The sequence below is a fragment of the Oncorhynchus tshawytscha genome, linkage group LG08, assembly GCF_018296145.1.
Source record: "Oncorhynchus tshawytscha isolate Ot180627B linkage group LG08, Otsh_v2.0, whole genome shotgun sequence".
Taxonomy (NCBI): Eukaryota; Metazoa; Chordata; class Actinopteri; order Salmoniformes; family Salmonidae; genus Oncorhynchus; species Oncorhynchus tshawytscha.
The window spans coordinates 12,669,595-12,685,288 of record NC_056436.1 but is presented as its reverse complement, the minus strand read 5'-3'; the positions used below and the strand labels follow the sequence as shown (position 1 = coordinate 12,685,288).

General features: G+C 41.8%; 1 protein-coding gene across 1 annotated transcript in view; it reads right to left on the bottom strand.

The window, feature by feature from the left end:
• LOC112255797 (otoferlin-like) overlaps nt 1–15,694 on the bottom strand; it is a 39,726-nt gene that overhangs the window by 10,151 nt on the left and 13,881 nt on the right. Inside the window, exons 12-29 of the mRNA XM_042326243.1 lie at nt 14,805–14,994; nt 13,568–13,688; nt 13,331–13,431; nt 12,453–12,543; nt 12,159–12,275; nt 11,769–11,921; nt 11,389–11,578; nt 9,226–9,350; nt 8,913–9,047; nt 7,469–7,630; nt 7,116–7,235; nt 6,662–6,823; nt 6,263–6,425; nt 6,067–6,137; nt 5,929–5,961; nt 5,687–5,815; nt 5,433–5,508; nt 1,538–1,647 (exon numbers count right to left, since the gene is read on the bottom strand). Of these exons, the coding sequence (XP_042182177.1) occupies nt 1,538–1,647; nt 5,433–5,508; nt 5,687–5,815; nt 5,929–5,961; nt 6,067–6,137; nt 6,263–6,425; nt 6,662–6,823; nt 7,116–7,235; nt 7,469–7,630; nt 8,913–9,047; nt 9,226–9,350; nt 11,389–11,578; nt 11,769–11,921; nt 12,159–12,275; nt 12,453–12,543; nt 13,331–13,431; nt 13,568–13,688; nt 14,805–14,994 (2,249 nt within the window). The remainder of the gene's footprint in view (nt 1–1,537; nt 1,648–5,432; nt 5,509–5,686; nt 5,816–5,928; nt 5,962–6,066; nt 6,138–6,262; nt 6,426–6,661; nt 6,824–7,115; nt 7,236–7,468; nt 7,631–8,912; nt 9,048–9,225; nt 9,351–11,388; nt 11,579–11,768; nt 11,922–12,158; nt 12,276–12,452; nt 12,544–13,330; nt 13,432–13,567; nt 13,689–14,804; nt 14,995–15,694) is intronic.

Genomic DNA, 15,694 nt, shown 5'->3' with positions numbered 1-15,694 from the left:
CAGGGAGGTGACCAAGAACTCGATGGTCACTCTGACAGAGCATCCAGAGTTCCTCTGTGGAGATGGGAAAACCTTCCAGAAGGACAACCATCTCTGCGGCACTCCACCAATCAGGCCTGTGTGGTAGAGTGACCAGATGGAAGCCACTCCTCAGTAAAAGACACATGACAGCCTGCTTGGAGTTTGCCACAAGGCACCTAAATTACTCTCAGGCCATGAGTAACAAGATTCTCTGGTCTGATGAACCCAAGTTTGAACTCTTTGGCCTGAATGCCAAGCGTCACGTCTGGAGGAAACCGGGCACCGTGGTGGTGTCAGCATCATGCTGTGGGGATGTTTTTCAGTGGCAGGGACTGAGAGACTAGGCAGGATCGAGGGAAAGATGAATGGAGCAAAGTACAGAGAGATCCTTGATGAAAACCTGCTCCAGAGCACTCAGGACCTCAGACTGGGGCAAAGCACTAAGCACTAACAACCCTAAGCACTAAGCACACAGCCATGACAATGCAGGAGATTCTCTGAATGTCATTGAGTGGCCCACCTAGACGTTGAACCCAGTCAAACATCTCTGGAGAGACCTGAAAATAGCTGTGCAGCAACGCTCCCCATCCAACCTGACAGAGCTTGAGAGGATCTGCAGAGAAGAATGGGAGAAACTCCCCAAATACAGGTGTGCAAAGCTTGTAGTGTCATAACCAAGAAGACTTGATGTTGTAATCGCTGCCAAAGATGCTTCAACAAAGTACTGAGTAAAGGGTCTGAAAACTTATGTAAATGTAATATTTCATTTTTGTATTTTTAATAAATTTGCAAACATTTCTAAAAATCTGTTTTTGCCAAGTCGTTATGGGGTATTGTGTGTAGATTGATGAGGGGGAAAAAACAATTTAATCAATTTTAAAATAAGGCTGTAACATAACAAAATGTGGGAAAAATGAAGGGGTCTGAATACTTTCTGAATGCACTGTACTGTACGTATATATAATATCTTTGCTATGTGAATGCTGTATATACAAGTACCATGTATGTCAAATGTATACGTAAAATGTATTTAAAAAAACTAAAAACAAAAAAAGCTACTTTTGTCCTCTGAAGAGGGGGGGGTTAGTTAAAAAGTTATATATATAATTATATATACATATACATATAATCAACAATCAACTTGACAGAGCTTGAAGAATTTGAAAAAGAATAATGGGCAAATATTGTAATTCAGTTGTGCGAATTTCTTAGACTTACTCCCCAAAAGACTCACAGCAGTAATCACTGCCAAAGGTGTTTCTATAAAGTATTGGCCCAAGGGTGTGAATACTCATGTAAATGAGATATTTCTGTATTTCATTTTTTATCAATTTGTTCATTTTTAACTGTCATTATGGGGTATTGTGTGTAGATGGGTGAGATTATATATATTTTTAATCCATTTTGAATTCAGGCTGTTACAAAACAAAATGTGGAGTAAGTCAAGGGGTAAGAATAGTTTCTGAAGGCAATGTAATCAGTTTTGCTCGCTGGGTGGTATTGAGTAGCCACATACCTGCAGCTCATTGAGTTTGTGCTTCTTCTTCTCTGGCATGTCTCCAGGCCTCCTCTTGTCCTTTCCTTTTCCTTTCTTTCCTTTGACAGGAGAGTCATCAGGTTTGATCTCTGAGTATAGGTCAGGGAACAAGGGGTGAGGGGTGAGGGAGGAGTCAGTGAACAGCCCCACCAATATCCAGGAGATTTGCAATTCTGTTATTTCATGTCACAACAATACAACAGTTAACACCCAATGTTATTTTATTTAAAGAATTGCTTGATCTAATAAAGTATACGTGGTCGCTTTCCCATTGTATTCTTGTTTTATAAATGTCAAGTCCCCATAGTATTATTTGTCTGCCTGTGACCTACCGTTATTGATTGACGTTTTCACCAAACAGCAAACATCTTACAAGGTAAGCTTCGATTTGGTCTTTGTTTGAGTTATAACTACATGGGGGGTATCAAATGAATCGTTAGGTTGGTAGGAACAAATCTAGCCTATTGCCATGTTACCTGATGATGTATGACTTAATGGCAACATCGTATGTCCACGGAGTGACTATATCTTTGCGCCTCACAAATATGACGTTGCCTGCAATCATTACACAGGGGATTGGCTACTATGGCACCTTGACAGTACTGTAGCCAATGAGATAAGCTTTCCAGGGATATGCAGTTGACCTGGGTGGGACAAAGCAAGGCCTAGAACCTTTTATGTGTAATGTGAACTACTACTACCTGGCTCAGAGACGGAACGGAACGCACTGAGCACGCTACATTACATTGTAAACAGATTTCATCGCTTTAATTTCATCGCTTTAGCATAAAAGACGGGAGGTAAAAACGAAGAATATCGAACAGGAACCTAAAAAGAGGATTTTCGACTCGTCCAACAAAGATTGCTTTCTAGGAGGATTGGATCCACTTTTAGATCTGTAAGTAAATTATTTTCATGGCTTTACCATATGTATTTAGTTTTTTATAAGTTGTCTACTTTTCGTGCTTTGGATTTAGTTTACATTGGCCTATGTAACAAGTCATTTCAATGTCATATAATTCCAAAGCAGTTATTGTTTGTTTCATAGTAGTTCTAAGTTTCATCCTTGTAACTTTGGAGAGGCCACTAAACTCTCATGGTCATTGTTTATTTGTGGTTCTCACATCTGCCTTTGTCTCCAAAGTGTTACTGTTCGCATAGTGTGTATGTTTGCGCTTCACACCTTCTATGTGGTGATTGTGAGTCCCATAGGGCGGCGCACAATTGGCCCAGCGTCGTCCGGGTTTGGCCGGTGTTGCCTGACTTGCCTAGTTAAATAAAGGTTACAGATAGTTTAGGCTTGTTGTTTTGTAAATTTAGTCAACTGTAATTGTGTGTGTTTTACAACAATATACTCCTTTATTTTATTCACCACAGAGTGGAGGATACAGAGGATTTTAATGATGACGTTTGGGAGCCACCCCTCCCCAGCAAGCAGCCCCCGAACTGTCAAGGTCTTCACCTCCCACTGCTATGTCAATCACCCCATCTGACGGTTCTACATCCACTTTTCATAGACCCCTTGAAAAAGAAAATAGGAGCTTGTGGCACCATTAGTCCTAACAGAATCGGTTCCCCAAGACCAAGGTAAACAGCATGACAAAGACAGTGGAGAGGGGAACCATACATTGGATCAGGACTAACAAGCTGCTTTTTGTGAAATGGAAGGACACTAGGGAAGTAACCATGCTCACCACACAGCATAAGGCATTCAATAACGACCAAGGAGGGTGAAAAATGCCATTGGAACGAGGAAGAGTGTCCCCATTCATGTTTCTGTGAAGGACTACAATGCCAGCATGGGGGATGTCGACCTAGCTGATGCTCTGATAGGCTACTACCAGGTCCTCCACAAGACCAGGAAGTGGTATAAGACATTTCTTTACCACTATGGACATTGCTACAGTAAATGCTTTCATTCTCCACAAGCAGATGGCCAAAGCAAAAGGTCAAACCCCTCTCTCCTAGTTGGCCTCCCGAGAGCAACTGGTGTTGGAAATGATGTCTGCTCCTCCTGGGCACGCTGCTCGGTCCGAGGGTGGTGGGATCTTCTGTCACGATTGTCGTGGTAATCATACTCGGACCAAGGCGCAGCGTACGTAGAGTTCCACATGTTTATTAAATCCCTTCCCGTCCAATATACCCACCCATGTCCAGGATATCTGCTCCTCCTGGGCACGCTGCTTGCTCCATGGGTGGTGGGATCTTCTGTCGCGATTGTCGTGGTAATCATACTCGGACCAAGGCGCAGCGTACGTAGAGTTCCACATGTTTATTAAATTAAACTCACAAAAACAATAAAGAGTAAACGATACTTGACGTTCTGTAGAGCTCACAGGCATCAACACAAAAACAAGATCCCACAAAAATCCAGTGGGAAAAGGCTGCCTAAATATGATCCCCAATCAGAGACAACGATAGACAGCTGCCTCTGATTGGGAACCATACCAGGCCAACATAGAAATACAAAAACTAGAGTACCCACCCTAATCACACCCCAACCTAACCAAATTAGAGAATAAAAGGCTCTCTAAGGTCAGGGCGTGACACTTGCAGCTGTAATTGCTGCAAAAGGTGGCTCTACAAAGTATTGGCTTTGGGGGGTGAATAGTTATGCACTCTCAAGTTTTCAGTTTTTTTTCTTATTTCTTGTTTGTTTCACAATAAAAAATATTTTGCATCTTCAAAGTGGTAGGCATTTTGTGTAAATCAAATTATACAAACACCCCAAAAATCCATTTTAATTCCAGGTTGTAATGCAACAAAATAGGAAAAATGCCAAAGGGCATTACTTTCGCAAGCCACTGTATCTTTGATGAAACTAGAGCTGTGCAATAGATGAAGCGAGGGAATAGCGTTATAAATGTTACATATTGTTAACCAGGCCCCTTTGTAACTAGCAGACGTATGCAGTGTTGCAATATTGCAGACTGATTACTAGCTAGTTGACAATAAAAGTGTGCGACTGTCATGGTCTTCCGTGCAATAAGAGTTAAAGATATGGGAAGTAGCCAAAAACTGATCATAACCCAAACATTATAATGTTTGTGTGTGGCTCAAAACACATTTTTGGGATTGGTTATTAGTGCACTCAATGTGTAGCTGGTGTAGTGTACTGGTTTCAATGCATATCATGAGCTTTGTTGATTAAGTTTGCCCTACCAATATGTTCATGTTGAAATCGCCACTGTGAATGCCAGTGCAACAGATCGTTCAGAATAACTAATACAACATTTAGCCAATAGGTCAAAAACGTTGTACACAATCTCTGCATAATAGTGCATTTGGGATTCCAAAAATATTTGTTTAAGTTAGTTTTATATAAACTGTTTTATGTATCACGTTAATTCAAAGCTATACTTAACTATTTATGTGTGTTTTATTCGTAACATTGTTAATATTTTTCATAGCCAACTTTCATGACCGGCATAATGGATTTGTGTCTGTGTAAATGTATGCAGAGATGAACTATGACAGAGAGGTCAGGGATAATGGGAAGGATTAGTGGTATGGGTTGTCCTGATTCCAAGAGGACAGCACATACTGTATAGTAGTGACATAGTAGTGAACATAGTACACAAGCTGATAATTCCCTTCGACTGCAATAATTACGTTCTACTTTAAAGTCCAATTATCAATATGCAAAGATTCATGATTATGCTGGACTATCTCCAATACTTTAAGGTTTGTCTGCATCTATGGTATCTACATTTTCAATCTCTACCAAATGAATAAACATCAGCAACCTTAACATGATAACATTTTGAAGATATATAAAAATATGTATATTTCTATAAAACGTATATAGATAAATCATAGATGTGCTAGATCTACTGCTCTGGTGTTTTTCACAGTGTAGGATTGCATTTGTTACCTCCACCCTCAGCAGAAATATCTTGGTCCTCTTTCTCCTCAGCATCTGCCATAGCTGCCTCCTGAGCCTTGAGAATCTACCGAGTCACACACAAACCAATAACATGAAATACACAGGAAGGATCCCTTTAAAACTTCATTCATGAGTATCCAAATGTAGCCATAAGATGATAATGATGTTTAATTGTATACAAGTTTACAGTCTGTACAAAAAAAATAAAAAAATAACAATGCCATTTTCACAGATGGCCTCACCTCCATCAGAGTTTCGATCGAGGCGAAGTACTTTGACCACCAATCCAACATGCTCTCATCAAACTCTTCCTCCTCCACCTCGTCTCCTCCCTTCTTTCTCTTCTTCTTCTTCCCTCCCTTATCATCCTCCTACAACATCAATGTCAGGTTAGATTAATAGGTTGCAATATCCCTTTTACTATTTTAAACTACTGTACAACCTTTATCAAATAAACATTCACCTACAAATGAGACGTCGTAACACCTACCTCAATTTTAACCACCGCATCAGATCCCTGAAAAAGACCACAAAACATATCGGCCATATTACAACTCAGGAGGTTTTTGTTCAAGTTTATTATTCAAATGAACATGAACGTAATGGTGTGATGAGATCTTACAGAGTCCAGCTTAACCATGGTCTCCATCTTCCTGATGGAGGGTTCTGGCTCGTAGTTGACAATGATCTCCTCTGGTGGAGGACAAAGACCGCATGAGTGACATTTGTACAACTAATTTATCTTCCCGACCTGGGCAAAGTGTAAGGGCACTATGAGGGATGCATGTGTGTGTGTGTGTGTCTGCATGTGTTTGTACCTTGAGTGTTCCAGTTGTTGGCTTCCTTGTCTGCTGCCCGGTAGATGAACTTGCGTAGTGTGGTGACAGCATGGTTCCCCACTAAGGTGTAGCGACCAAACGCTCTGCAGTCCACCACTCTGATGTTCAGGGGAGGGTGGAGCAGCTCATTCTCAGGCAGATCCTGGAGAACGTAAGTTCACAGGAAATTAATGGGTCACATTTGGCACATGGTATCTTAATTGTGTAATTTCCTTGTTGTATTGTTCTGGTTGAGAAAACTTCATATAACCACATTACAACCAACGGATCTCTGTTACAGTAAGGTAAAGATTTCGTTTTCATGGGAAAGTCGTCCTATTTTGGTTGTTATTAGGCGAGAACCAGTTGAATGATGGAATGATTTTAAAGAGAACTTACCACCTCAAACATCTTAACCAGGGTGCCGAAGTTAGGATTTTTCTTGTAGTTCTGGATCAGGGAAGACTGGACCCCTTTACCGGCACATTCTATGTCCACACGAGGCCTGTCCACCGCGGCTAGGTTGACCCTCTTCAGGTCCCTGAGCCCCCAGAACAGCACCTGGAAAAGGGGAACATTTCAGTAACACTTTATTTAAAGGGCACCTACATCAGGCCTTCATAACCATTAATGACACATGCATTACCTTTCATTACTCATTCACAACATATTCATAACCATTCATAACCTGTTCATACCCATTCATAACACATTTATAACACATTCATAACATATTCATAACCCATTCATAACCCATTCATAGCACCCATTCATAAGCAGTACATAAGCATTTCCTAAATGTTACAGCAATATTGACACACTTCCTGTACACTAAGAGGAGGTTAACTCCCACCTCGATCCTGTACTTGCTGAGGACTGGTCTGATGCCCAGAGGGACAGGTAGGATGGGACCACGGTCCATGTCTGTGGGACCGTCGATGGGCGGCAGGTCAGCTTTACCATGCGGACCAATCTGAAACATGAACAGACATTACAGACATCAACATTACTGATTAATTTGGGTCTAATTAAATAATCTATTGTCACATGACTGGCAGAAATAATATTTAGTTTTACTATTATTAACCTCGGAAATCTCAGAATACATAAACTTTGAAAGTAAAACTTCTACATTTATTTGTCCCACCATCAATTTCCCTCCACTTTGGGACAAATAATGTTGAGGTTGATCTATTGCCAGCTCACCTGCAGCAGTTCGAAGGCTGCCAGCATCTCTCCAGCGGTGCAATTCCCCCTATAGATCTGGTAGTACTCTAGTTGGGGAGGGAAACGTGGAGGTCCGTAGTGTTCGTCAGCCATCTTGGTTATGGGCTTGGCGAAAGTCCTGCCCATGAACTCTGCTTTGCCCTGGAGTCACATCGTAACATAACAGGAAGACAATCAAAATATAATCCTGAACCTGCTTTGATAAATCAAGGACCACACCATGTCCACAATTATGAATTAAGGTTTAAATATTTGAAAGAATGGTCTCTTTGAAATACTGTACTATCTACAATCCGAGGAAATTGGCCGGTGTTCACATTACAAGCGTTTTAATAGAACAATTTGATATTTAAAAAACAATAACATGAATACAATAGAGGGTGTTCATGCCACATCATTCATCAATAGGTTAAATATATGGTATTAGCTTACCCAACAAAGAGGCATGGCTTGACAATGCACATGCTTCAAAGCTCAAGATGATACAACAGAACAATGAAAATCAACTAGCCTGGTCCCAGATCTGTTTGTACAGTTTTGCCAACTTGACTTTAGGAGTTAGCTATACGCACACACTTCAGAAACGATCTGGGACCAGGCTGAAAAAAATGATGGAAACGACACTCAAACATAACCACTGTACCGCATTAGCAAAAATCTTCCATTGAAGGAATGCAAGAGGGGTAAGGCTGATGTCCAGTGAATGGGTCTTACCAGTTAGATCTTATACCTCTTGCATGCCTTGGTCCAAGGCTCTACAAACCTGTTCCTGGAGAGCTACCGTCCTGTATGTTTCCGCTCCAACCCTAATCAAGCACACCTGATTCACACATGATTCACACCTGATTCACACCTGATTCACACCTGATAATTATCTAGTTGATAAGCTGAATCCATGTCAGGTTAGTTAGAACTGGAGCAAAAACCTACATGAGGGTAGCTCTCCAGGAACAGGGTTGGAGAGCACTAGCCTCGTACAAATTATCCTGATCAGATCTCGTAAGATCTTGTAAGCTCGCGAGATCAGCATGGTTCGTACGAGGCTAGGAGAGCCCTGCCTCGGGGCATAATGCTCTCCTCCACTACTTCCAGACTTCAATCAGAATTCAATTCAAACTCTACTTATCCCGAGCCAGGGTCATCCAAAACAATGGTGTTTATGTTCAGGAATAGATATCAGATCATCAGTTGAGTAAACATATACATTCTTTCAAATATAATTCATATCAATTCTGTAAAATCAGATAAACATTTAAGTTGCAACATTACTTGACAATGATGCTAACAAAGCACCTACTACTGTATCTACAAGACCTCATTCAAATGCAGAGACTCCTTTGAATGACATGTCATTTATGTTACTTAGATGACTGGAGCAGCAAGGAAAGACGGGGTCTGGGTTCTGACCAGGCATCGTGCTTACCACCGTGTCCTGGTCATAGATTTCTATGACGATTATAGGAGGGTCGTCCCTGAGTTCGCCGACCTCTCCGAACAGTTCTACGTTGTCAAACACCATCAGCTGGTCCCAGGTGGGACACAGTGTCTCATTCAGCACCTGGGCGGATAGTGACAATCATTAATTTATTAATTCATTCACAACCCATCTTGTTACTCTCGTTCACCATTCTGTTATTATTATACTTAAATTACTTTAAAGATGATAGAAAGTTATATTTGTGGAATCACTGTATTTTTTAACAAATAAACAAAACAAACAAATCTAGTTCTCCTACCTCTGTGACCTGGCTGTGTGTGGAGAAGAAGACCCTGGCGAAGGGGTCAGAGAGGCCGCTGCTGTCTGCCGCAAACAGGCTGCGAGCCTGGTACATATGGACCCTCAGCTGAAAGATCTGCTTCACTGTGAAAGAGGGAGGGGGGGACATTTATCAATGGGATTCTCTAGCTTCCCTTATTCGTAGTGCAATACAATATGTGAATAGAATCTGAACTACTAAAAAATACATTCCCATTCAAGTCAACGCTCCCTGAGGAACATCAGGGATGACAACCACCATAGGGGAGTTTGCTATAAAGCACAGACCAATCAGAGACCACCAGGGTAAGACTGAGGGATCTGTCCTTTCTAATCACTCTCTTTCTATGTTATATGTGGATATGTGTGGCACATGCATGGGACATCACCGTCTCCCATACTCATATGTCTAGACCTCTGTTAATGTAATCAATGGGATTCTCTAGTTTCCCATATGCATAATGATATACAGTGCCTTGCGAAAGTATTCGGCCCCCTTGAACTTTGCGACCTTTTGCCACATTTCAGGCTTCAAAACATAAAGATATAAAACTGTATTTTTTTGTGAAGAATCAACAACAAGTGGGACACAATCATGAAGTGGAACGACATTTATTGGATATTTCAAACTTTTTTAACAAATCAAAAACTGAAAAATTGGGCGTGCAAAATTATTCAGCCCCCTTAAGTTAATACTTTGTAGCACCACCTTTTGCTGCGATTACAGCTGTAAGTCGCTTGGGGTATGTCTCTATCAGTTTTGCACATCGAGAGACTGAAATTTTTTCCCATTCCTCCTTGCAAAACAGCTCGAGCTCAGTGAGGTTGGATGAAGAGCATTTGTGAACACCAGTTTTCAGTTCTTTCCACAGATTGTCGATTGGATTCAGTTCTGGACTTTGACTTGGCCATTCTAACACCTGGATATGTTTATTTTTGAACCATTCCATTGTAGATTTTGCTTTATGTTTTGGATCATTGTCTTGTTGGAAGACAAATCTCCGTCCCAATCTCAGGTCTTTTGCAGACTCCATCAGGTTTTCTTCCAGAATGGTCCTGTATTTGGCTCCATCCATCTTCCCATCAATTTTAACCATCTTCCCTGTCCCTGCTGAAGAAAAGCAGGCCCAAACCATGATGCAGCCACCACCATGTTTGACAGTGGGGATGGTGTGTTCAGGGTGATGAGCTGTGTTGCTTTTACGCCAAACATAACGTTTTGCATTGTTGCCAAAAAGTTCCATTTTGGTTTCATCTGACCAGAGCACCTTCTTCCACATGTTTGGTGTGTCTCCCAGGTGGCTTGTGGCAAACTTTAAACAACACTTTTTATGGATATCTTTAAGAAATGGCTTTCTTCTTGCCACTCTTCCATAAAGGCCAGATTTGTGCAATATACAACTGATTGTTGTCCTATGGACAGAGTCTCCCACCTCAGCTGTAGATCTCTGCAGTTCATCCAGAGTGATCATGGGCCTCTTGGCTGCATCTCTGATCAGTCTTCTCCTTGTATGAGCTGAAAGTTTAGAGGGACGGCCAGGTCTTGGTAGATTTGCAGTGGTCTGATACTCCTTCCATTTCAATATTATCGCTTGCACAGTGCTCCTTGGGATGTTTAAAGCTTGGGAAATCTTTTTGTATCCAAATCCGGCTTTAAACTTCTTCACAACAGTATCTCGGACCTGCCTGGTGTGTTCCTTGTTCTTCATGATGCTCTCTGCGCTTTTAACGGACCTCTGAGTCTATCACAGTGCAGGTGCATTTATACGGAGACTTGATTACACACAGGTGGATTGTATTTATCATCATTAGTCATTTAGGTCAACATTGGATCATTCAGAGATCCTCACTGAACTTCTGGAGAGAGTTTGCTGCACTGAAAGTAAAGGGGCTGAATAATTTTGCACGCCCAATTTTTCAGTTTTTGATCTGTTAAAAAAGTTTGAAATATCCAATAAATGTCGTTCCACTTCATGATTGTGTCCCACTTGTTGTTGATTCTTCACAAAAAAATACAGTTTTATATCTTTATGTTTGAAGCCTGAAATGTGGCAAAAGGTCGCAAAGTTCAAGGGGGCCATATACTTTCGCAAGGCACTGTATGTGGTGAATCGGACGCCATCTGTCTCTCAGTCCCTCTTACTCATGTATGTGAGGCTGATGGGAGGAGCAGACTGCGAGCCAGGTCCTTTCAGCATCTTGTTCTCCTCGAAGCCATTGGGCAGACCAGACAGGAAGTCTTTCCTCTGACGGTTCAGACCCAGCCACAGGTAGATCTCTGTCTTAGCCTGCACTGTCCAGCCAGCTGCCCCAAAGCCCTTCTTACCAGGCAGCTGGGCATGATGAGGCAAACACATGAATGGAAATCAGATGGACACAGCACCCGTGGTTCAGAACAAGTGAAAACTGAAATGGGAATGGCTGTAATTATTACTTTTAGGGGATTTCAAACTAAATCAATAAGCACACACTGGAAGAGGAAATAGGCGTTTGGTTTTGGATGTAGAATAACTATTCAAAGACCTTAAGGAAGATGGTTTTGACTTTGCCACAGTCCTTCCCAGTCTCCTCGTCCACCCCGGAGTACAGGATGTCTTTGGAGGGGACACGGGCGTAGGCGATTCGCTTGTTATTACTCATCATCCAGATGTAGATGTCAGGGATGCTGTGCTGCGGCTGCAATTACTCATCAGTCAGTCAGTCAACCAATCAATCAATCTCTAATATATTTACTGTCCCAATTGGGAAATTTATAGTGCAATCAGGGTAAAAAAAAAACAATAACAATCATTCAACAAATATACACAATCTAAAGGAAAAGAAAGATGAACAAAGACCTCTGGAATGTAATCAATAGTTTTAGATTGATTAACTACTGTATACGTATCGTATATACACTCCTTCCTGACTTACCTCATCAGCTAGGAACCTGAGCTTGTGGAGAAAGTTCTGCACCAGCTTGATCTTATCCCTCACTGTGTTCTTCTTCACCTGTGTCCTGATGGTCTTAGCCTGCTGACCTAAGTTCTCCTAAAAGCAAACACAATGAGACAAGTACACTTTTTTACCACTGACACACCACATGAATGGCCTGTTTCCTGGACACAGATCAATCCCAGTCTTGAACTAAAAAGCCAGGACTAGGTGTAATATGTGACAGAGAATTATATATAGAAACATTACAATCATGGATCATGTGTGCCGTACCAGTTCCCTCATGCAGGACTTGAGTCTCTCTTTGTCCAGCTTGGTCCTCCCAGTCTGGTTTTGGTCCTTGTTAGCCAGAGTCAGAAATTGACTGGGGGAAAAAATTGTTAAATGTCAGTCAATGGTACCCGAAATGGCACCCTAAACCCTATATAGTGCACTACTGTTGACCAGGGATTACGGGATACAGACAATGTCCTCATAAAAACAAGGAATTGAGTAAGACAGTACCGAGCCAGTAGTAGTAATCAGTAGTGATAAAGGGTCAGTATAGAGCCAGTAGGACTCAGTAGGGTTATCAGTATAGAGCCAGTAGGACTCAGTAGGGTTATCAGTATAGAGCCAGTAGGACTCAGTGGGGTTATCAGTATAGAGCCAGTAGGACTCAGTTGGGTTATCAGTATAGAGCCAGTAGGACTCAGTAGGGTTATCAGTATAGAGCCAGTAGGACTCAGTAGGGTTATCAGTATAGAGCCAGTAGGACTCAGTAGGGTTATCAGTATAGAGCCAGTAGGACTCAGTAGGGTTTTCAGTATAGAGCCAGTAGGACTCAGTGGGGTTATCAGTATAGAGCCAGTAGGACTCAGTAGTGTTATCAGTATAGAGCCAGTAGGACTCAGTTGGGTTATCAGTATAGAGCCAGTAGGACTCAGTAGAGTTATCGGTACAGAGCCAGTAGTAGGACTCAGTAGGGTTATCAGTATAGAGCCAGTAGGACTCAGTTGGGTTATCAGTATAGAGCCAGTAGGACTCAGTTGGGTTATCAGTATAGAGCCAGTAGGACTCAGTAGAGTTATCAGTATAGAGCCAGTAGGACTCAGTAGTGTTATCAGTATAGAGCCAGTAGACCTCAGTAGGGTTAAAGGGTCAGTAGAGACCTGCATCCATTGCTGAGATCCTCCAAGACCCCTCTCAGTCTGCGTTCAGGATATGCCTTCTCTGTCTTAATGACCTCCTGAACATCGTTCAGACCCTCCTCCTGTTGACACAGTGTTATAGACATGATATAACATTGCTCTGATGTTTTAAGAATGTTTGTAACGGAACTATTTATTACGTTTTACTAATGCCATTCTTACACATTTCAATTGGGTAACAGTGATTGATTGACCCACCAGTTTATCAGCAATGTTGTCTATAAGGTTGGCATTGTACAGTCTTCTTCTCTGGTCCTGCCACCAGCTCTTGATGTAAATACACGGCTTCCGATCAAAGTAAGGCAGGTGGAAATAGTTTCTGAAAGTTTGAGATGCACAAAAAGAGAGAATGAAACCTGACCTACTGAGACTTACGATTCAGTTGCAGAGAATAGAAAACAACAATCCCGGCAGGAAAACTAGCTGAAACGATTGTCATTAGATCTAGTTCACAACCAGAAATAACTTCCTTTCAACCAGCTTGACATGCTGGGGTACTCTGCTAATGAATCTGTTGGGATTTGACTAGGGTTGCAAAATTCTAGGAACTTGAATAAATTCACTAGTTTTTCCAAAATCCCGGTTGAATTCCCCTGAATCAGGAGGGAATTAGCAGGAAACCCAGAATCCTCCAACCAGGATTTCTGGAAAACCAGAGAAGTTATTGAAAGTTCCCAGAATTTTGCAACCCTAGATCTGATCTGTCGGTGATGACTGGTTTCATGGGCGGGATGGTGGACACTGAGACCAGGTCATTATCTAATGTGTCTGTTGGCATCTGACCTGTCGGTGATGACTGGTTTCATGGGCAGGATGGTGGACACTGAGACCAGGTCATTATCTAATGTGTCTGTTGGCATCTGACCTGTCGGTGATGACTGGTTTCATGGGCAGGATGGTGGACACTGAGACCAGGTCATTATCTAATGTGTCTGTTGGCATCTGACCTGTCGGTGATGACTGGTTTCATGGGCGGGATGGTGGACACTGAGACCAGGTCATTATCTAATGTGTCTGTTGGCATCTGACCTGTCGGTGATGACTGGTTTCATGGGCGGGATGGTGGACACTGAGACCAGGTCATTATCTAATGTGTCTGTTGGCATCTGACCTGTCGGTGATGACTGGTTTCATGGGCTGGTGGACACTGAGACCAGGTCATTATCTAATGTGTCTGTTGGCATCTGACCTGTCGGTGATGACTGGTTTCATGGGCGGGATGGTGGACACTGAGACCAGGTCATTATCTAATGTGTCTGTTGGAATCTGACCTGTCGGTGATGACTGGTTTCATGGGCGGGATGGTGGACACTGAGACCAGGTCATTATCTAATGTGTCTGTTGGAATCTGACCTGTCGGTGATGACTGGTTTCATGGGCGGGATGGTGGACACTGAGACCAGGTCATTATCTAATGTGTCTGTTGGCATCTGACCTGTCGGTGATGACTGGTTTCATCGGCGGGGTGGTGGACACTGAGACCAGGTCATTGTCATCATCTCCCTCCTCTTCATCACTAGATCCATGGATCAGCTCTGTCTCCTCTTCATCTCCGTCTCCCCCACTCTTCTTCCCGCTACTCGACTTGAGTTTGGTCACACCATCAATCTCACTCCCATAGTTACCTAGTTAAAAGACGAAAGTTAAAAATATGGCGATATACACTGTTCAAAAGTTTGGAGTCACTTAGAAATGTCCTTGTTTTCGAAAGAAAGACACATTTTTTGTCCATTATAATAACATCAAATTGATCGGAAATACAGTGTAGACGTTGTTAATGTTGTAAATGACTATTGTAGCAGGAAATGGCTGATTTTTAATGGAATATCATCGAACTCACAAACCCACAAATGCAGATGTTCCAGATTTTATTGCTTCTTTAATCAGAACAACAGTTTTCAGCTGTGCTAACATAATTGCAAAAGGGTTTTCTAATGATCAATTAGCCTTTTTAAATGATAAACTTGGATTAGCTAATACAAATGCCATTGGAACACAGGAGTGATAATGGGCCTCTGAACGCCTATGTAGATATTCCATTAAAAATCAGTCGTTTCCATCTACAATACTAATTTACAATTTTTTATTTTATTTATTTATTTATTTTACCTTTATTTAACCAGGTAGGCAAGTTGAGAACAAGTTCTCATTTACAATTGCGACCTGGCCAAGATAAAGCAAAGCAGTTCGACACATACAACAACACAGAGTTACACATGGAGTAAAACAAACATACAGTCAATAATACAGTAGAAACATAAGTCTATATACAATGTGAGCAAATGAGGTGAGATAAGGGAGGTAATGGCAAAAAAAGGCCATGGT